This window comes from Schistocerca serialis, chromosome 1, assembly GCF_023864345.2.
Source record: "Schistocerca serialis cubense isolate TAMUIC-IGC-003099 chromosome 1, iqSchSeri2.2, whole genome shotgun sequence".
NCBI classification, from domain to species: domain Eukaryota; kingdom Metazoa; phylum Arthropoda; class Insecta; order Orthoptera; family Acrididae; genus Schistocerca; species Schistocerca serialis.
The window spans coordinates 931,271,140-931,294,899 of NC_064638.1; the positions used below are offsets into that span (position 1 = coordinate 931,271,140).

Here is a 23,760-nt window from a genome sequence, read left to right on the forward strand (position 1 = left end):
GACTGAACTTAATGAAAGCTATAATTTGAAAGAATTTATCCGATAAAATCAATTCCTATCAGAAACATTTTACTTCAGTGCTTGTCTTAATTGAAGCAACAATACCATCATCTTTAACATTGTTGCAAATAAAATGTTATACGTAAGAGTGTTTAGTGAATACAATAGTTGTTACAAAATGAAATGGTAGAGTGTTTCAGGAAATATGTGGACACATGTACTTCAATAAATCTTGCATATAGCTGTTGCTGTTGTAATTAATTGTTTATTTGACTTCCTGTTATGGTATTGCTGCACCGAGGTCTTAAGAACGTCCCATTATAAATCAGGATATCATGTAACAAGCAAATACCCTGAATTATAACATCAGCTTTTGAAGGATTGCATCACAATAGTGTGCTTATAGTTCCCATTTTGCATGTTGATATACCAAATGCACATTGTGCTGATTTTCATCCTCTTAAAACTTGTTATCGAGTATTTTTTGTTCATTTGTAAAGAGATCCCATAGGACTGATTTCATTACATTTGTGTAACAGGGAAACACCTTACCAACTGTCATGGAACAAAAAGGAACCTTAAACATTAATCTGGTAATGGAAGTGATTATGGTAAACTCAGATGTTTTCGTTGAAAAATTGATCCAAAGTTAATCCATAATTAATCTCATAAAATCTCATCTATCAATGAGGAGTTCGTATTTACTGTCTCTATTCATAAAATCTCATCTATCAATGAGGAGTTCGTATTTACTGTCTCTACTATTACAAATATGGTGTCTTCATCTGCAAACACAAAAACACATCTTTTAAAAAAATCAGATGTATCTTGCCAAGTCATCCTGAACATACAAGTGCCATTACTTTTTGTGTGTTTATCATCTGACCCACCAAAACAGTTAGGCAGATTCCAGGTCATTACCTTTCTCTGAATAATGTCCTTCACTTTGTCTGACACAACAAAGAAACAGATTTCAGACATCCTGTAAATATTCTGGAAATGGTTGGGATAGATGTTTGACATGCTACATTTCTTCTCTTCCTACAACTATACTGGAAGCATCCAGTATCTTCTTCACTGCGTAACATCCACACTTTGAAAAATATTGAGTGCATCACTGTCTGGGTCTGGTCTAGATGGCATACCTGCCACTATTCTGTAGAATGACTGTTTCCCGCCTCCTGGCAGTGTTCATACTACTGATTCGACAATCACTTAGGCACCATATTGCACCTCAACTGGCTCACTATATCACTCAATCCCAATAACCCAGCAAATGTTTGGGACTATTTGGAACAGCCAGGAGAAACACAGAGTGAGCACAAAGTCTTGCCCTGATTATAACAATTTATTACAGATTAACTGTTTGACATAATAATTTACATTTGATGCCGTTACATAGGTTAGTGTAACTTGTTTTTAAGATCACTTACGATAGTAAACCTCAACGTGTCCTCCCCTGGTAGCTCAGAGAATGTGGAGGCAGTATTCCAGTTCCCGCCAGGTGTTTCGTAACAAGTGTTCTGTCACAGTACCCACAGTAGCTTGTATCCTAGCCTTCAGTTCGTCAACGTCAGCAACTGGTGTGACGAAAACTCTGTCCTTGATATAACCCGAGAAAAAATGTCAAGGGGTTTAATGTCTGGAGAGCGGGGTGGCCAGGGTGTTGGACCGTTCCTTCCAATCCACCGATCTGGATATGTTTCATCCAGGAAATCATGCACCATCAAAGCCCAGTGGGAGGGTACACCATCTTGCTGGAAAATTGTCCGTGGTTGATATTCTTCTAACTGGGGGGGCAATGAACTGTTGCAAAATGTCTAAGTAAATGTTAGCAGTAATGGATTTTTCTGCCAAGAAAAACGGTCCAAAAACCTTGTTATGCATGAGGCCACACCAAACATTCATTTTTTCGATGTCTCGCTGTAACTGTACAGTGGCATGTGGGGACTCTGAACCCCATATACGGACATTATGCCTATTAACCATTTCACTGACATGAAAGTTGGATTCATCGGTAAAGCATATGCAATTAAGAAATCATTAGTGCCATAAATCCAGTTGAGAATCTCAGTTGCAAATTCAGCACGTGTCAGCAAATCATTGCAAGGCTAACATGATTTGCACTTTGTAAGCATGCAACCTAAGCCTTTCATGAAGAACCTTCACCACACTTGCTTGCAGTATTTGAAGTACACGTGATGCTTGACGAGTTGATTTAGATGGACTCCGCTGAAACGACTGCTGAACATGATCAACAGTTGCATCACTAACACGAGGCCTGACACTTCGAGGATGACCTTCAACGCTGCCTGTTTCGTTAAACTTTGCATACCATTACTTTATTAATTTAATGTCAGGAGGGCTGCGTCCATAAGAAGCCTGAAATTGACGCTGAATACTGATGGGCGATTTCGTTTTGTCAAACCAAAGTGCACACTGTGCTTTCTCCTGTTTCAACACCATTTTGCCAGCAACTATCGTGACCTAACAGACCTCATCAGTGTTGCGGAGCACTACCACCATCTATTGGTCACAACAACTAGTAACACGAACATATGTAACGGCATCAAATGTAGCTTATTGTGTCATACAGTTGTTCTGCTATAAATTTTTATAATCAGGGCAAGACTTTGTGCTCACTCTGTATAACAGTCAACATCCACCCACCACCAAATTTGTGTGTGTGTGTGTGTGTGTGTGTGTGTGTGTGTGTGAAAATTACAGTCACAGAATTACATTAACACTGATTATATAAACTACTGTGGTGTAAGTCTGTGGATGGAGATCACAGGTCAAATTTTAAAATCTGAATTTTACTTTATATTTATGTATAGATAGTGCAAAACTTTCATTGTGTTCTATACTTTTAAGTAGTTCAAACTACAAATCATATGTAATTATTTAAAAGTTCAAACTGTCGCAGTGTCAATAACTAAAAGTCTAATATCCTTGTACATAAAGTTGCAAATGATCTGCATGCCCTTCTACCTCTCTAAGATGATCGGCAAGTTCCTGTAACAATTACCAAACAAACACACACACACACACACACACACACACACACACACACACAAAGGCATCAAAGAAACTGGTATAGGTATGTGTATTCAAATATAGAGATATGTAAACGGGCAGAATATGGCACTGCGGTTGGCAGTGCTCATATAAGACAACAAGTGTCTGGCACAGTTGTTAGATCGGTTACTGCTGTTACAATGGTAGGTATCAAGATTTAAGTGAGTTTGAACGTGGTGTTATAGTCAGCACACGAGTGATGGGATACATCCTCTCTGACGTACGATGGAGTAGGGATTTTTGCATATGACTGTTTCACGAGTGTACCGTGAATATCAGGAATCCAGTACGGCATCAAATCTTCGACACTGCTGTGGCCAGAAAAAGATCCTGCAAGAACAGGACCAACAACGACTGAAGAGAATCGTTCAACATGATGGAAGTGCAACCCTTCCACAAACTGCTGCGGATTTCAATGCTGGACCGTCAACAAGTGTCAGCATACAAACCATTCAACGAACCATCATCGATATGGGCTTTCAGAGCCAAAGGCCCACTTGTGTACCCTTGATGACTGCACGGCACAAAGCTTTATGCCTTACCTGGGCCTGTGGATGACTGGAAACATGTTGCCTGGGTCTCATTTCAAATTGTATTGAGCGGATGGATGTGTATGAGTATGGAGACAACCTAATGAATCCACGGCACAAAGCTTTATGCCTTACCTGGGCCTGTGGATGACTGGAAACATGTTGCCTGGGTCTCATTTCAAATTGTATTGAGCAGATGGATGTGTATGAGTATGGAGACAACCTCATGAATCCATGGTCCCTGCATGTCAGCAGGGGACTGTTCATGTTGGTGGAGGCTCTATAATGGTGTGGGGTGTGTGCAGTTTGGGGGAACCCTGATACATCTAGATGCAACTCTCGGCAGGCGACATGTATGTAAGCATCCTGTCTGATCACCTGCATCCATTCATGTACTTTGTGCATTCCGACAGACTTGGGCAATTCCAGCGGGACACTGCAACACCTCACACATCCAAAATTGCTACAGAGTGGCTCCAGGAACACTCTTCTGAGTTTAAACATTTCCACTGCCCACCAAACTCCCCAGAAATGATCATTATTGAGCACATCTTAGATGTCTTGCAACGTGCTGTTCAGAAGAGATCTCCACCCCCACATACTCTTACAGATTTATGAACAGCCCTGCAGGATCCATGGTGTCAATTCCCTCCAGCACTACGAGTCTATGCCACATCATGTCATGGCACTTCTGCTCAGGGGGGGCCCTTCGCAATATTAAGCAGGTGTACTAGTTTCTTTGGCTCTTCAGTGTATGTGCTACCATAACTGAACCATTATGTTTTGTTACAAATTTGTCAATAAGACCACTTACTTTTCGTTGGTAGACAAGGCCAAATTCTCGGAGGTGCTGTAAGAATACCAACAGACCTTCACTCATGCCTTCTGTACTGTAATCCTGAAATTCAAAACAAAAAAGTGAGTTATCTAATATAATACTTTTCAACAGCTCTATACATCTCTGTTCACCTATGTGGGATCCACTGTAATCTTGGTCATAACAAAATAAACAACATTTGGATGGCTATTTTATGGTCTTTAATTCAATTTATGTGTGAAAAGTGTTACTGGGCTTGAGTGGCAACATAAGGAAAATGATACTTCCGGTTTACGTTTGCCACAAACAGATAATATCAAAACTATTTTATTTAGCTCTAAAATATGTCTTGCAAAGAAAATTTAGGGAAAAAAAATCCATTTTTTCTCGAATTAATGCCTTTGATTTTTTTTAAAAAATCCGCCTTGTATGGATAATGTCATGGATAATGGAACAAAAACTATTACACAAGCATAATACTAAAATGTTAGTAAACCTATACAAGTTTATATGGGGTTATTTTAAAGAAATGCAACTAAAAATTGTATATACTGAAATCTGTTTCTCAATGCCAAGCGAGTTCCCCTGCTTATATCTATCTGTGAAACCTGTCATTCAGCTGCAAAATTCTGGGTTGTGACTAGTCTTTTAGGCACCTGCAGCAAATCTAACATCCCCACCCTCCACAGAGGATAGTATTGATGATGATGATCTACATGACATGTAAAAGGTATTTTTAATATTACTTCTATATAAGAATGAGAAAACTCTGGTTTCGCTGAGTGATGGCTGCTCAATACTGTAGGATCTATATTAACCATTAGCTCTGTATACATTTAGTGTCCCTCTGGGGGGAGGGGCTGTCAACTTTAAAACCCTCTGACATGTATACATATTCAAGTCATCGTCATAAAAATACAGAACTGAATGAGTGTGAAGTTCTGCATGTCATGAAATAATGTAAATGACATGAACTATTGCTTAAGTTGACATCCTCAACACAAATCACAGTAAACTGATGTTCTTGCACACTGTTTACATGTGAATTGAGGCAGTTGGCATTCAAATACAATCACAAGTCATGTTTCTCTGCTCTTTTCAGTGATAGTACATTCCAGTGAGAACAATTACAAGCTTTGTATCAACACAAACAGGGAAAAAATGTAACTGATGTTATGATATTAACCTTACAATTTTCTCTCCGGAATCTACTATCTCCGACAAGAGCAAAGAAAATGACTTGTGCTTATATTTGTGTGCCAACTGCCTCAGTTTACATGTAGACAGTGAGCAAAGAACATCAGTTTACTGTGATTTGTGTTAAGGACATTAATATCATTTCACGATGTACAGAACTTTGCACTTATTCAATGCTGCACCTAGGTGATGGGAACTCTAAAGCTTTCAATAAAATTAATGTTTATGGTGATACCTTACTAACAAAACTGGAATGTTGTGGACATGTGCAAAAGAGGATGGGTGGTAGATTGAGAAAGCTATGAAGAGACATGAAAGGAAAGTTACTACCTGATGGAAAATCTCTATCTGGCTGAGGCAGATTGACAAACTGAAACAGACCTCCTTCTGGGTTATTATGGACTGGCCATTAGATGAACTGCATCTCTGAATGATGTTACAGCAATGAGAAAAGTTGTATGGGCCACCTACTTGCATAAGTTGTCCACAGATGACCACCCTGTTCATGGACATTGCCCTAAAGCAGCAGACTCTTGGTGTGGTTACCAAAAATGAAAAAAAAGTGGTCAAATATACCATCATAAGCATTCTCTTCCTGAGCCTGTTATAAATAAAACCAATTTTTAGAGACCCGAGTGATTCTGTTTTGCTTAGTAAATGTCTTCATGGGGGCACTCAGAATACAAATGAAAGTTTCAACCAATGCACATGGGAAAGATTACCCAAGAATGTTTTTGTACAACTAAATACATTAAAAGTTGGTGTACTAGACGCAGTGATATGTTTCAATGATGGAGTGATACGAAGGTTGGAAGTCCTGAGACATTTAGGCATAAAATGTGCCTCTAATACAGAAGACCAACTGCTTGCGTGTGGCAGACAATGGGTGCATGAAACTGAAAGATTTGCTCTTCAAGTTACCAAAGAAGCAAGAAGTGCTAAAAGAAACGCCAAGAGGAAGCTTGAAGATGTTGGATTCATATCTTCATTCGCAATTTCCTGCAAGTTGTATTTTTCAGAATTCAGGTATAAATATTTCCTAAAGTTTATAAAGCATTGTTTTAATTTTTTTCTGTAACTTGCAATAGTCCAAACTTATGTAGTAGACCTAAGCTTTATTGCAGAATCAACTAAATTATAGAAAAAATAACAATTTTATTACAAAAAATTATAACAATTAAAATGTAAGATGTGATATTTTTTATCTTTTTAACATACATAACAGGTGGAATTAAATAGTCTAGTACCTCAGCCATCAACGTCATGCATATCTGGTAAAAACTTGGTCCCCTTTAAATGTACAACATTGGATTAAATGGTACATAAAATTTTGAGGAAGCATTTTGGAAAAAAATTGCATCAATTTCTTTGTAATATTTTTTTATAACCCTAAGCAGCTTCAAAAATATTCAAAATACTTCTAATTTGTTTAGAAAATATGCTGCACTACCTGATATCAACAATCTGTAAAACATATACATCATAAACAGTGCCTGAAAGAAATAGGTGTTGATTTTTACATAATACTGAGCCGAAAAGTACCCTGTATCCTTAAAGAGTACTCAGAAGGTTGGTGGCTGCCCTGTTTTGATAAAGTATCTTAGAAGGGGGAACACAATTATGCAGTCAGATTTACCTGGTTTTGCCTCATGAGATTGTAAGGAATCCACAATCCCTTAACCAATGACAAAACATATTTTTGCCTCACACAGGTCGTTTTTAGGCAAAATTGATTGTCAAGTATCCCTAGTACTAAGAGAGTAAAAGTCAGTGAGGTTCGAGTTTGAAGTTGTCGAGTCCAGGTGAAGCGATGAGCTACGCATTGTCATACCATCCAAGTGAGCAAACAGCCTGCCAAAACATACATAATTTGAAGAACAACGTTTATCTGGTCTTTAGTAAGCATTTTGTTGTGTGCAAGTACCTCACCAACAGATGGACAGTATATATCTGAGGAAATACTAATGTATGTGGGAATGTGCAGTGCGTAAAAGATTATGTAAATGATCTACTATAATTTCAAGAAAGTGCTGACCTTATACCTGTGATTAACTTACCATTTCTGCCTGAATACATATAGACTTGATTTACACATCTTCCGATGTGGCCCTATAATCCAACCCCAATGAGATATTTTAAATGCCAAAAGCAAAGCCACAGGCAGTCTACCTGTAAAGGACAACAACATGTGGAAAGTGTGCCACACCACTGGAGGAATAGATTTGGAGGAGGGGTGAGGCAATACCTACACCAAGGGACATAAATATCAATGGAAATCTTGAAACCATTTCTCTAATGTAGTGCCACAATATCATACTTCGTTAAGCTTATGTAGCATTCTCATATTGAATATAGAACCCTCACAAATCCATATTTTATACCAATATTATCAAGATAAAAATATGTTTATGTGAAATTCTTGGACACCTACTAGCTATATTAGCTTACCTTACCCATGGTACTGAAGCTGAGTTGGAAAAGAAAGGTCAAGCAATCGACTAAGTCCAATCCACGAGTTTCAACAGTGTCCAAGTACTGCAGTATAAAGTACCAGACTTGTGATGCAGTGTCCAGTAACAGGAACTGAAATCCATCTCTTGTTATAACAGGGCTCCCATCGGCTTCATCTCTATAAAGTGAAATTATTACACCAACAAATTTAATAACAAATATTTGTTCATGAGGATTTCTTCACAGCAATAATTAAATGTGTAAACAAAGAATAGGAGTTGTGAAGTGAAGAGACTTAGGAGGAGCAGGGCGATAGAAAGGAACAATTACTGTAAGTACGAAAAACATTTTCATTAGCAACTGAGAAGTGTGTCATGATAATACAAGCAAACGTTTTGTTCTACTGTATATCCTGAATTTTAAGATGCCTATTTCCATAATTTCTTCATAGGTATATTACCTTCCCACTTTTTGTTATTTTCTGTTAGAAGCAGCAAGGAGTGGAAATGGAGGGAGGCAGTGGAGAGGGGAGGGGCTCTGTCCAGTAAAGTACATAAGGTACCATCAAGTATTTTTGTTTTTCTTAAAAAAATCTTTATTTATTCATCAACAGAAACTTTGCCCTTTTCGAAGTAACCCTCCTCAGACGTAATATACTTGTGCCAGGACTTTTTTCAATCTTGGAAGCACTTCTGGAACTAACTTTTTTTATTGTGTTCAGCTCTTTCAGTAATTCTGTTTTTATCTCATCAGTGATGGCAAAATGACATCCTTCATAGATCTCTTCAGCTTCAGGATTAGAAAGAAGTTGTTGGGGACCATGTCCATAGAATACGGTAGCTGAGACAACATAACAATTTTGTTTTTTGCCAAAAATCACAAAAAAGCATTGCGGTGTGCGAAGGAGTATTATTGTGATGCAATTTCCACAAGTTGTTTTGCCACAATTCTGGTCATTTTCTTTGGATTATTTCACACAAATGGCACATAACTTCCAGATAGTAATCCTTATTGACTATGACTGTAAGCAGGAACCCATGATGCCCTATCACATTTCAATCTAAGAAAACAGTGAGAGGAACCTTCACATGTGATCGAACTTGTTGAATTATTTTGGTCTTGGTTCTTCTGGCAGTTTCCAATGAGATGATTGGCCCTTGGTGTCAATCTCATACCCGTATACCCATGTTTCATCACCTCTTATAACGTTCTTTAGAAGTTCTGGATCATCATCGATTTCATTCAATAATTCCTGAGCAATGTCTACATAACTTTGTTGTTGGTTGATATTCAGCCACTTCAGAATATACGAGGGTTGAATGAAAAGTAATGCCTCAACCTTCGTTAATTGGGTTTGGATGGGAATATCTTAATAAATCAAACATTCTAAGGATTCTTAGAATGTGATCTTTAATTACCAATATTCACTTTTCCACATAATAACCAGATAATTGGATACATTTCTGCCAACGATGAACAAGTTTTCTGAAGCAGTCAAAGAAGAAGCAACACTGTTTCCACAATCACAGTCTCACAGTTCTCTCAGTGTCTTCATCAGAAGCATAATGATGTCCCCTCAGATTGTCTTTCATTATCGAGAACAGATGGAAGTCAGACGGTGCTAATCTGGACTGTGTGGAGGATATCGTATGGTGGTGAGATTCAGTCTCTGAAGTTCTGCTGTGTTGGCACATGAAGTGTGTGGTTTGGCATTGTCATGCTGCAGGAAAACATTTCCCTTTTCCTTTTGGACCCCTGTTAGCCGTTGTTTCAGAGTTTGCAGCATTGTGATGTAACACTCTGAATTTACTGTTGTTCCACGATCAAGGAAATCAACATGGATAACACCATGCTGTCACAGGATGTCCAACTCTCTGTTTGTCATGCATGTCAGGTGTTCCCGCATCAACATCTTTAAACTTACTCGCCCAATGATGCACATACTCACGTCAACACAATCACCATAAACTGCTTTCATTCTCTGATGAATTTCCTTTGGGGTGACACCTTCTGTCATCAAGAATGTAATGACTGCAAGTTGCTTAAATCGCATTGACAGACCGTCTGTGCAGGGTTCCATACTTCACACTGTCACAACACAACCGTTCAGTGCTGAGAGTTCCCACCAACTGGACCTGTAGAGAAGAGGCTATGGAACAAGCCACTACCTGCTGCATACCAATGCTGCCAACTGTTGAATAGTTATGAAGCTGGAGGCATTACTTTTCAGTCAACCCTTGTACTTTGCTGCTACACATTTCATGCCCAAAACAACTGAAAAAATTGCTTGGCAATTTACTGACATATACTGACAACATCAGCAACATCTTTGATGTGAACAAGGCTATTTTGCAGAACCATTTTTTTTTATTTCTTCCACAATGTCATCATCAGTAATTGATGCACTAGGCCATCCAGTGCAGTCATCATCTTCAATGTCTTCTTAACCCACTTTGAAATGTTTATACCACTCATAAATTCTTGGCTTACTCATACTAGATTTTCCAAAAGCCATAATCAACATTTTGAATGTTGTGTGGCACTCTATATCATTTCTCAAGTAAAATTTAATGTAAATTTTTCGATCCACCTTTATTGAACAACAAAAATTCACCGAGCACTCGAAAACATGTATAACCTTTTTGACTGCCAACAATAAACTAAATATTTAAAACAGCTGAAAATGCAAACATATATCAGGAACATGTGTACCAACAAGATTGATTTTTTGTTTGTTTGAAAAATCAGATGTATAAAGCATACAAAATTAAAAAAATCCTGTTACTTTTTGATCACTCCTCTTACGTTGCAGAGGATGGAGGACTAACATTCACCTCCCTTATGTTAATCAATCTTAAAGCTATGGTTAGCATGCATAGGTAATTGCATGAAACTTGAGGTGACACTACTTCTCCTAGTTAGTGAGGTGGGTCACAAATGCAACTGACCAAGATCTGCTTCATTACTCACTTTTTGGACAAAATAGAGAAAAATGTTCAGGTTTCTTCTGACCTGGAACTAGTGAGCTGATGGAGAGAAAATAATAAATGATAATTCAGAAACAAGAAAAATTTTACTGATAAAATGCAGTGAAAAACTATTCTGAATACTTCTGCTCACAATTATTATTATTATTATTAATTTTGGGATTCTGGTTTTCTCCATTTGTCGTACACGCCCATACCACTGTAATTTCTTCCTACCCATTACGTCATATATTCTTCCTTTTATTTCCATTCTCCTTATTATTTCGGTGTTCCTTATCTTTTCTTTCCTGGAGATTCTTGCCGATCTTCTCCAGAAGTCCATCTCTAGAGCTTGTAATTTTTTTAATGTGCTTCATGTTAATTGTCCAGGTCTCCGTTCCATACAGAACCACACTCTCTAATATGGATTTGTATATTAATTTTTTAGTTCTGTTCATTACATTCCTGCTCCATAAGACTGAGTTAAGCATCCCAATGACCCTCCGTCCGCTACTAACTCTTTTATTGATTTCTGAATCTGATTTTCCCTCGATTTCTAAAATTGATCCCAAATAACAGAAAGTGTTTATCTTTTTGATTTTCTTTCCTTCAATGTATAGCTCATCTGAATCATTAGTCAAGTATTCTGTTTTTTGGTAATTAATCTTCAAACCCCAAGTTTTGTATGCTACTGCTAGTTGATTGCACATATAGTTAGCATCTTCCATCTTGTGCTACGACTACTTGATCATCAGAAAACAATAAATGATGTAGATAAACTCCATCTCTTTTTTCTAATTCCGTACTATTACATTTACGAGACCATGTTCTAAGGCTAATATCTATATAGATTTTAAATAATGATGGTGACATGGGACAGTCCTGTAAAAGGCCTTTGCTTGTTCTAAATTTCTGTGAGTTTATTACCAACTTTCACTTGGCAAATGTTATCTTTATACATCTGTTGTATTATTTTAATCAAGGAAGGGTTTATGTGTGCCATATGTAGTGCTCTCCAAAGTAATTTTCTTGGAACAGTATCATACGCTTTTTCTAGATCTATGAAAATTAATCCTATATTTTTTTTTATTTTTCCCTATGTTTCTCCTAAATCTGTCATAATGTGAAAATATGGTCTACACATGATCTCCCAGCCATGAATCCACATTGTTCTTCTTGGGTTCTAAAATTTTTTTCCAGTTTGTTTTTAATTACTTTCGCAAAAATTCTCATTAATGTGTTTGTAACACAAATTCCTCGATAGTTTGAACAAATTTTCCGATCCCCTTTCTTAAATATTGTATTAATGTAACCTAGCTTCATCTCATTGGGTATTGAATCTACATGTATCATCTTGTTGAAGAGCTGTGTTATCAGTTTCACAATTTTGTCACCACCATATTTCAGACACTCCAGATTGAAATTGCCTGGTCCCGGTGGTTTACCATTCTTTCCTGTTCTCAACGTCTGAAGTACTTCACTTTCTAAAATTTGGATCTCATCATCTTCATGTCCTTTTTCTTCCAATGTTCCTTCTTCTACATATTCTTCTCTGTCCTCATTTAATAATTTTTGGGAATACTCTTCCCATTCCTTTTGTGTTATCAGTTGGAGATTAGTTTTGCTTTTTGTATCCTGTTGAAGCCCTTTTAATACTGACCATGCTTCTTTTGCTCTCCCAAATCCTAATTTGCTATTCACCTTGGCAAATGTTCTTTCCCATGCTTCATTTTTTGCCATCCTTATTTTTTTCATCACTTCATTCTTCTTTTCCTTGTATATTGATCTTGTTTCTTCTGATTTATCATTCAACCACTGAAGGAACGCATTTCATTTTACTCTAACGAGGACCTCTAGTTCCTCTGACCACCACTCTGCTGCAAGGTTGTGGTTGCTATCTTTTTTACCCAACACCTCTGTTGCTATGATTTTCACATTAGCTTTTATATAGTCATATATTTCCTCTGTATTTCCTTCAAATGATTCAACCAGTTTCCTCTCCATCCTGGCCGCAAAGAGTGTTCTGATACTTTCGTCTTGTAGGCTGTCAATATTAAAAGGTAAATTTTCATCTTTCTCAGTCTGGTTCGTTTTATTTAGTGGGAACTGGAGGGGAGGAGAAGAAGAAGAAGACGACCTATGACCACCTGGCTCTAAAATGTACAGCACACAATGAGGAGAATGGGCGCAGAGGAAGAGGAAACACAAAATCGAATCACCTGGAGGAATATTCTGAAAACATAGTTTAAGAACGTTTATTGTTTGTATTGTAATTTCCAAGTAAATTATTATGTTGAAGATAAGCCTCTGTAATGAGGAAAAGCTCAAAATAATAATAAAAAAATTATTATTATTATTATTATTTTACAAATTTTGCAATGTCTGTATTTTACTATGCAATGTCCTTCACACACTGCCAATGATCTACAGCTGCATTAAACAGACGAAATATATTCACAGTATGTGAGTACATTTATCAATGTTTTGTGAACCTTAGAGCAAGTCAGAGAATTTAAAAGTGGCGGCTCATACAAAATTATACCAATGTGTTACAATGTGGTGGCCTATGCCCTTTTTAGTTACAAGGATAGTAATCATAACTAAATTGAATATACTAATTTTAAGCATCTAAACTGAACTGTCTCAATAATTTTAAATTTTATAACTTTAGTTTAACACTGGAGGGGGATGTTGGTACCAGTGGTCCACGAATTGCCAGTACTGCAGTAGACCACTCAGCACTGCTTCTCAAAAATTTGACATACTCAAAACATAAATCTAAAAACAAAGATGATGTGACCTACCAAACGAAAGCGCTGGCAGGTCGATAGGTACACAAACAAACACAAACATACACATAAAATTCAAGCTTTCGCAACCAATGGTTGCTTCATCAGGAAAGAGGGAAGGAGAGGGAAAGACGAAAGGATGTGGGTTTTAAGGGAGAGGGTAAGGAGTCATTCCAATCCCGGGAGCAGAAAGACTTACCTTAGGGGGAAAAAAGGACAGGTATACACTCGCACACACATCCATATCCAATCGCACAGACACAAGCAAAAACATAAATCTTTAGATAGTAGTTCACCTTTTCTCAATTGAAATATTCTAGAAACTTGAAAAGGCCATCAACCTGCTTCTACTCACACAGTTTTATTTTATCTATAGTTTCTGCCAATGGAATCAATGGTCTTTTGGAAATCAACGAACATTTCTGAATTCAGTAATCTGTGGAAAATGACTGACTTCAGATTAAATATTTGTTCAGTACATGGTCTGCCCTTCCTAGAACCATCTTGATATTCTCCTAAATTTCAGTGCAGCATCATTTCTAGTCTGTTTAGTATAATCTCGGAAAATAAGTTATATGCAACTGGTTTTAAAGAAGTTCCTGAGTAGTAGTTAACATTATGTTTCTTGCCTCTCTCTATGTGGTGGATGGATGGTAGTTTTTCTGTTTTCCAAGTTTTCTCAACGATTAATTTTAGCCCATTTTTTATTTTTGGTAGATACCATTTCAAAAGTTCTGCTTTAACACAGTATTCTCCACTAGTTTTATAAGGTTTTAATGTCTTATACAATTTCTTTGATAGTTGGGGAAAAATTTCTTCTCTACTTTTAGCGGTTCCACCTGCTTTATTTCTCTCTGTTTGTTGTCCTTGGTGTCGACGTACTGCGTTGCTACACTGGCTGAAAATGGTGTTTGTAATTTGGACACTGACTACAGTAAATAATGTAGCCAACAGACGCACAGTTGTGTTTCACAGTCTTTTAATATAACTTTTCACACCCTCCCAATAATACACAGTTATTTGGCCAGTGCACTATTGTTATAACTTTTGATAAGCCTCATTAATAGTTTTCAGGCGAACCTCCACATATTGCAACAATAGTTTCCTACTGAACATCTACCTAACCACAAAGTTCACGGTTCTTGAAGAACAGAAAGGTACGCATGGAAACAGTCACTGCCATTGTTTTAACACACGGCCTATTGTGTGACACTTATTTCACAGACGCATTGTTGTTGTTCTCTCCAACATAGGTTCCTTGGCTGAAACTCTGCCATCGGCTGACTGTTTCGGAACCAAAAATCGGGCCCTTACATATCCTCACAATAACAGGTGCCGAAACTACACTTTATTCTAGGTTAAATTTACAGAAATTACAATTAAAACTCATTAAATTAACTGAATACATCGAAAAATTTGTTCTTTCATCAGTTTCTTCTGCTGCAAGAGTTAGGCCGAATTATCTGTTTAAATGATGAAATTAACATATATCATTATGTAAACAATACTTTTGACAAAACTCTTAATTACTTTGGAATTAATGAAGGGATGGATTTGCTAACACATTTTTGAACAGAACCAAATAGATACTTTAAGATTACTAGCATTTCGTTTTCCAAATGTTTATAATTAGTACAGAATTTATATTTCTTTATATGTCAACAATAGAATTTAAGTTACCAAACAATCACTGTAATGAAAGATACTAACTAGAAATAGTCAAAATAAACTAGAAAATCAATTACATAAATACAACTAAGCACAAAATTAGATCTGGTGTTATATTCTTTAAAACCGAGGGCCAACCTTTCTCTTTTATGAAAATGCAGATTATATTCACCTATACTAATGGTTAATATTTAAAAGTAACAAAACAAATTTAAGGAGGCAGATGGCAAAACAAGAGGGGAATCAAAATTTTCCCAGCTTGCTTCATCACAGATTGTCATGAAGGTTTGAGTCTTTGAGCTTAGGGATTGGTTCTCGACACCTAAGAAGGCAATGAAAATATTTCCAAAGTATTTTGAAATTCAGCCAAATCGGTGAGCCTCATCCCATGCCCTCTGCTGTTAGATTTAAGTTTGAAGTCATCTGCCTAACCCCTTTAAACTCATTTTCTCCTCCAGAAATTTAGCAAATTGTCTACAGAAAACACTTTCATACCGAATTTCTGAATATATGTGCTTTTTTTACCACTGATAGCCTAGAGCCTTTTGATTTACATGGATAGTAAATTTTAATGATTTGGATAGTAAACTGTAACTAAACGGAATACATTAATTTTACATATATAAATTGAATTGTTTGAATATATTCTAAATGAGATAACTAACAGTTTAACACTGTGAATAATAAATTAAAATGAAAAAATTAAGTAAAATAGAAAATGTTGGTACTAAGCAGGAATCTAACCCAGCTCCATGAATTGCCACACTTTGCATTAGATTGCTCGGTCACTGCATTGTTATGACAATAGCTCCTCAACAATATCTCATACTTTACGTTTGCACAATACACTACATGCTATTTTAAAGAAAAATACTGATGTGATGTTGTGAGCAACATAGCACTCCTAGTGCAAGATGAGCTGTCACATCAGAGCACACACAACAGCTGTGTCCCTTCTCTGAGTTGATCATAGTGTCTGATCATTATTTCTGCATCCAACACTGTTTCTAACTATTTCATTCATTCTGTTTGCATACCAGCATGCATTCGAAGAGAAGTGATGTAGTTTTAGTGCGATTTCCGGCTCGCATCTGGCAATAGCTTAAATTTAATTTAATAACACAACACCCAACCTCAACCAGATGCATCAGTTTAACTTTAAAAGTACTGCATAAAACAGAAATACAAAAAGGGAATTTCACTTTTCTCTTACTCGGAAAAAAGAATAGGCATCGTTATGTTTTTGTCACTTTGCAGTCTTACGAGATAAATTATGCACAGTAACTTAAATTTGTGAAACTTATATGGAAAGTTACAAACTTGTGTAAGTGTATAATACTGCAAGTGATGGAACTTGACAACTGCATTATACGCACCTTTCTTTCAACTTACTATGTCTGCAGTATGAAGCAATCATAGTGCTATGGTGGCAATCATAGTGCTATGGTGACAATGTTACATCTGATATCTGCCTTGAGCTGATATACAGATCAACCAGACTGGGTAATCCCCATTCTGGAATTATAATGCACATTAATACTTCTCAAGTTTTATTTGCTATCATTTTTATTTTTTTTAAGTCACAAAGGCATTGCAAATAAAAGTATTTTTGATCATCATGTAAACTGGTCAAAACTAGGTACTTTGATATGCTGCCACCAGTTCTACAACCTTTACAACTATTTAGCTGAAGACAATTTATCTGTCACTGAAATCTGCAACACAGCAATATTTTTTTTCATAAATTGTCACAATAGTAGATGTGTGTGTTTTTCCAAAATGATCCCCACTCATTTTAGGAATGATTTTTGTGTGAAAAGAGAGACTATAAATATACAAATGCACAATAAATCAACACTTCACTCTTAAGTTGGAACATACAGTTATGTCTCATGCAAAAGTCTTACACACGCTACAATTGATTAGGATACTAGACAATTTGGCAATAGAGCTGAGGGAGCAACAAATATACAATAGAAGACCATCACAGTGGAGTACTTTAATGTATGAACAATCAATGGAAAATGGATGATTGTTTGAGATGTATCAAGCTAGGAACTCTACACACCTGTTACATCTTTTAGTCCCACTAATAACAAATTTTTTCCATTTTTCACACTATTTTTAATACAGTAGCGCACAAAATATGTACTATGTACATGAATATTTCAAGTATTATTTAGCCAAAATGCACTTAAATTTATAATACCATTGGTTCTACTGAAACTGCCGATTTCAGTGACGCAATTAGTTTTACAAACAGCTTGATTAATTAAAAGTTATGACTAACTGAAAGTTCTACTAAATATGCAAACTGGAAATCATTATGAGCTAATCAGCAGAACCTGAAGTATTGCTACTGTTCATTAGAAAGGAGTCATTCTGATCTTCGTAAGAACATAATTTGAATTGCCTGTAACTAATTAACTTGCAAGATAAATGACACTGAAAGTTCAGACATACAATTTTACAGAGAAAATTTGCCCATACTTGTTAGATTGTGAACTTTGACATTGTATTTTTGTGGTTATATTTTTTTTCCAAATTAGAGGACACCCCTCAATATTTAATTAAGTCACTAATTAGAATTTTGCACAACTTAACATAATGCAAAATAAATTTCAAGGTGGACGTCATTCTCTTAGTTAGATGCATATTGTTCTATATACTTTTATAATTTATTAACTTTCAGTTCTTTTCCATCCCCTCCCCCACATGAATCATGGACCCTGCCATTGGTGGTGAGAGCGATAGAGATGTACTGTAGGTGTAACCACAATGGAGGGGTGTATGCTGAGAGATAGACAAATGTGTTTCACGAAGAGGGCAATGGCCTTTTCAGTAGTTGCAGGAGCAACATTACATATGATTGACTGATCTGGCCGCATACCAACAACCAAAAAGGCCTTGTTGTGCTGGTACTGCAAACGGCTGAAAGTAAGAGGAAACTACAGTCATAATTTTTTCCGAGGGCAAGCAGCTTTACTGCATGGTTCAATGATGATGGCATCTTCTTGGGTAAAATATTCTGGAGGTAAAATAGTCCCCTATTTAGATCTCCAGGTGGAGACTACTCAGGAGGAAGGCATTCTACAGATTGTAGTGTGGAATGTCAGATCTCTTAATTGGGCAGGTAGGTTAGAGTTGGACATAGTGGGAATTAACGAAGTTAAGTGGCAGGAGGAACAGGACATCTGGTCAGGTAAATACAGGGTCATAAACACAAAATCAAATAGTGATAATGCAGAAATATGTTTAATAATGAATAACAAAACACGGGTATGCTACTACGAACAGCATAGTGAATGCATTGTTGTATCCAAGATAGACATGAAGCTCACACCCAACACAGTAGTACAAGTTTATATGCCAACTAGCTCCGCACATCAGGAGGAAATTGTGGAAATGTATGATGAGATAAAAGGAATTATTCAGATAGTTAAGGAACACAAAAATTTAATAGTCACGGGGGACTGGAATTCAAGAGTAGGAAAAAGATGACAGGGAAAAGTAGTAGGTGAATATGGTCTGGGGGAAAAGAATGAAAGATGAAGCCACCTGGTAGAATTTTGCACAGAGCACAATTTAATAATAGCTAACTCTTGGTTTAAGAATCATGAAAGAAAAGTTGTTTATGTGAAAGAGACCTGGAGACACTGAATGGTTTCAGATTTTATATAATGGCAAAATAGATATTTTAGAACCAGATTTTAAATTGTAAAGACATTTGCAAGGGTAGATGTAGACTCTGACCACAATTTATTGTTTATGAACTGAAGACATTACAAAAGATAGGAAATTAAGGAGATGGGACCTCGATAAATTGAAAGAACCAGACATTCTTGGGAGTTTCAGAGGGAGCATTAGGAAACTATTGCCAAGAAAAGGGGAAAGGAGTACAGCAGAAGAAGAATGGATAGCTCTGATAGATAAAATAGTAAAGGCAGCAAAGGATCAAGTAGGTAAAAAGATGGGGGCTAGTAGAAATCCTTGCGTAACACAGGGAGATAATGAATTTAACTGATGAAAGGAGAAAACATAAAAATTCACCAAATGAATCAGGCCAAAGGAAATACAGAAGTCTACAAAATGAGATCGACAGGAAGTGCAAAGTGACTAAGCAGGAATGGCTAGAGGACAAATGTAATGATGTAGAAGCATGTATCACTAGTGGTAATATTGATCAAACAATGGAAAATCCAGGATGGAATGTAACAATACAAAAGAAGGAAAGTTGCTACTCACCATATAGCGGAGATGCTGAGCCACGACAGGCACAATAAAAAGATTAACACAATCATAGCTTTCGGCCATTAAGGCCTTTGCAGCAGTAGTCTCCATGACCAACTATATCCTCACCCAGAATTACTTCTCCTTTGAAGGCACTACCTACAAACAAATCCGGGGTACGGCTATGGGCACCCACATGGCACCATCCTATGCTAACCTATTCATGGGCCATCTAGAGGAATCCTTCCTAAAAACCCAGATTCCTAAACCCCTCATCTGGTTCAGATTCATTGATGACAACTTTGCTATCTGGATTGAAGGTGAGGACACCTTATTCACATTTCTCCAGAACCTCAACAACTTCTCCCCCATTTGCTTCACCTGGTCCTACTCAACCCAACAAGCCACCTTCCTAGATGTTGACCTCTGCCTCAGAGATGGCTACATCAGTACCTCCATCCATATAAAACCTACTAACCACCAGCAATACCTCCATTCCGACAGCTGCCACACGTTTCATACCAAGAAGTCCCTTCTGTACAGCCTAGCCATCAGTGGTCGTCGTATCCGCAGTGACGAGCAGTCCCTCTCTAAATATACCGAGGGTCTCACTGAAGCATTCACTGACCGTAATTATCCTCCCATCCTTGTGCAAAAACAAATCTCCCTTGCCTTATCTTTCCAGTCTCCTACTACCTACCAAAGTCCCACAGTCCGGCCACAGAGGAGCATTCCCCTCCTAACTCAGTACCATCTGGGACTGGAGCGACTGAATTACATTCTCCGCCACGGTTTCGACTACCTCGTCGTGCCCTGAAATGAGAAATGTCCTACCCACTATCCTTCCAACCCCTACTACCGTGGTATTCCGCCATCCACTGAACCTACACAATACTCCTCATCGCAATGACTACTTCACAGCCTGCGCCACATGGATCCTTCCCACCAACACCAGCTTTTCTGACTTGCGCAGGTGGGAACTTTCCCTGCGATACATCCTACCTACGTTCATGTAACCCTCCTGGCCTCAACCTTCGTTAGTCACTGTCCTCACCCATCCCACCCCCTCCATGTTCCCATTCCAGCACTACACAGCCCTCATTTCACCGCCACACCCAGTATTTTAATTTCTTTTATTTTTATTTCTCTCCTTTCCGCTACTTACCCCCCCCCCCCCCCCCCCCACCTTCTCTCCTACCCTCTGTATACTCTGTCTATAACTGCAGCACTTCACTGTCCGCTACTCCCACCATACTATCCCTCCCCCTCCCCACCCCAGCCTCCTCCTTACCCCCACCCAGTCGCCACTCCCATCATGCACTGGTGCTGCTGATCGCAGTGTAGTTTCAGCTCTCTGAGACTGCAGATGTGTGTGCAAGTTGCGCTTGTGTGAGTGTGTGTGTGTATGTGTGTCTGCTGCTGACAAAGGCCTTAATGGCCGAAAGCTATGATTGTGTGAATCTTTTTATTGTGCCTATCGCAGCTCAGCATCTCCGCTATATGGTGAGTAGCAACTTTCCATCTCACGTATTGTTAGTGGTAAGATCGATGCTACATACAGGAAAATTAAAGAGACCTTTGGAGAAAAGAGAACCACCTGTATGAAAATCAAGAGCTAAGATGAAAACCAATCCTAAGCAAAGAAGGGAAGGCAGAAAGGTGGAAGGAGTATACAGAGGGTCTATACGAGGGAGATGTACTTGAGGGCAATATTATTGAAATGGAAGAGGACGGAGACAAAGATGAGAAGGGAGATATGATACTGTGTGAAGAATTCGACAAAGCACTGCAAGACTTAAATTGAAACAAGGCTCCAAGCTGCTAACAGCCTTGGGAGAGCCAGCCATGACAAAACTCTTCCATTAACAATGCCAGAAAAGACAAACTTCTACTTACCGTAAAGATGACATGTCAAGTTGCAGACAGGCACAATTAAAAGTCACACACATACAGCTTTCATCAGTGAAAGAGACACATATATGCACTACACACACACACACACACACACACACACACACACACACACACAAAACAGCAAGCAAGCACACCTCACACACATGACTGCCAACTCCATCATCTCGGGCCGGAATACAACGTCATATGGGATGCAAGCAGCAGTCTGGAGGGGGTGGGGAGAGAGGTGAACACTATCTGGAGGAGAGTGCACGGACCCGAATGCCAACAGGTGCAGCATCAGGAGGTTGTGAGGCAGGGAGGTGGGGAAACAAGGAGCAAAAAAAGGAGAGGAGCAGGGAAGACAGGTGGATGCATTGGCAGACAGCTGCAAATAAACAAGGTGGGAGATGAGATGACAGGACAGAGGGACTGGAAACTGTTGGGTGGAAGGTGTGGGAACAGTATGTTACCATAGGTTGATGCCAGGATAATTACGGGATTTGTTTATATACCTTCCCTTAAATGAGAAAACACATCTGTGGCACAGCCACGGGTACCTGCATGGCACCCTCCTATGCCAACCTTTTTATCGGCCATCTCGAGGCCAAACACCAAACCTCTAGTCTGATTCAGGTTCATTGAGGATATCTTCAATATCTGGACTCAAAGGGCCAATACAACGTACCTTCGTTCCTTCACAACCTCAACACCTTCTCTCCTATCTGCTTCACATGGTCCTCCTCAAACTAGTGTGCCCCCTTCCTCTTGGAGGTCTCCATCGGCACCTCTGTCCACACTAAACCAACCAACCAACCACGAACAGTACCTGCATTTTGACAGCTGTCATCCATTTCACATTAAAAAAGCCCTGCAATATAGTCTGGCTACATGGGGACAGCATATCTGCAATGGAAAGGCATATCTGCAATGAAAAAACTTCCCTTGCTCAGTCGCTGTGGGTCTCACCAAGGCCTTCAGAGACAGGCATTATACCCCAGACCTAGTCTGCAAACAGATCTCCTGTGCCATTTCCTCTCACAACCCCAATCCTCCCACCACCCTCGAGAACTAGCCACAAAGGAGTGTCTGCTTCATCACACAGTGGCAGCTCAGACCGGAATAAGTGAACCACATCCTCTGCCAGGCTTTGACTACCTATCACAATGCCTTGAAATGAGGGACATCCTACCCAAGATAATTCCCACACCTCCTAAAGTGCTGTTCTGTCGCCCACCCAGCCTCCACAACATCCTAGTCCATCTCTATGCCACTCCCAATCCCAAATCTTGCCCAATCTACCCACCCAGCACTTCCTATTGCAGTCCTGTCACAGGTTTATCCTACTCCATCAGGGGCTGGGCCACCCGTAAAAGCAGCCATGTCATTAACCAGCTCTACTGCGATCACGGCACAGCTTTTTATATCAGTATGACTAACAACCAGTTGTCCACCAGGATGAGCAGCCACCACCAAACTGTGACCAAGAGCAAAGTAGACCACCCTGTGGCACAGCATGCAGCTGAACGTAACACACTTTATGTCAATGGCTGCTTCACTACCCAAGCCATCTGGATCCTTCCTTCCACCACCAGCTTTTCTGAATTGCATAGATGGGAGTTATCCTTAAAACACATTCTCTGCTCACATAATCATCCTGGCCTCAACCTACAGTTATAAACTGTCCCCACACACTCCACCCGACAATGGCTTCCACACCCTCGGTCCTATCATCTCACCTCCCACCCTGTTTATTTGCAGCCCCCCTGCCAATGAATCCGCCTATCTTTCCCTGCTCCTCTCCTTTTTCTCTCCCCTCCCTGTCTGTGTGTGTCTTTTATGACGAAGGCTACGGTCAAAAGTCTTATATGAGCGTCTTTTAATTATGCCTGTCTGCAACTTGATGTGTCTTCTTTACGTTAAATAGCAATATGTCTTTTCTGACACTGTTCACATTCCTACCTGGAGTTTCCATTGTTTGGAAACTCTTCCATCGAGTGAGCAAGATGTATGAGACAGGCGAAATACCCACATATTTCGAAAGGAATATAGTGATTCCAGTTCCAATGAAAGCAGGTGCTGATAGGTGTGAAAATTACCGAACTATCAGTTTAATAAGTCACGGTTGCAAAATACTAACA

General features: G+C 38.6%; 1 protein-coding gene across 1 annotated transcript in view; it reads right to left on the reverse strand.

Annotated features, from left to right (window-relative positions):
* The window catches only part of LOC126412501 (general transcription factor IIH subunit 4), a 127,605-nt gene that overhangs the window by 19,539 nt on the left and 84,306 nt on the right, over nt 1–23,760 (reverse strand). The window contains exons 5-6 of the mRNA XM_050082128.1: nt 8,071–8,251; nt 4,423–4,506 (exon numbers count right to left, since the gene is read on the reverse strand). Of these exons, the coding sequence (XP_049938085.1) occupies nt 4,423–4,506; nt 8,071–8,251 (265 nt within the window). The remainder of the gene's footprint in view (nt 1–4,422; nt 4,507–8,070; nt 8,252–23,760) is intronic.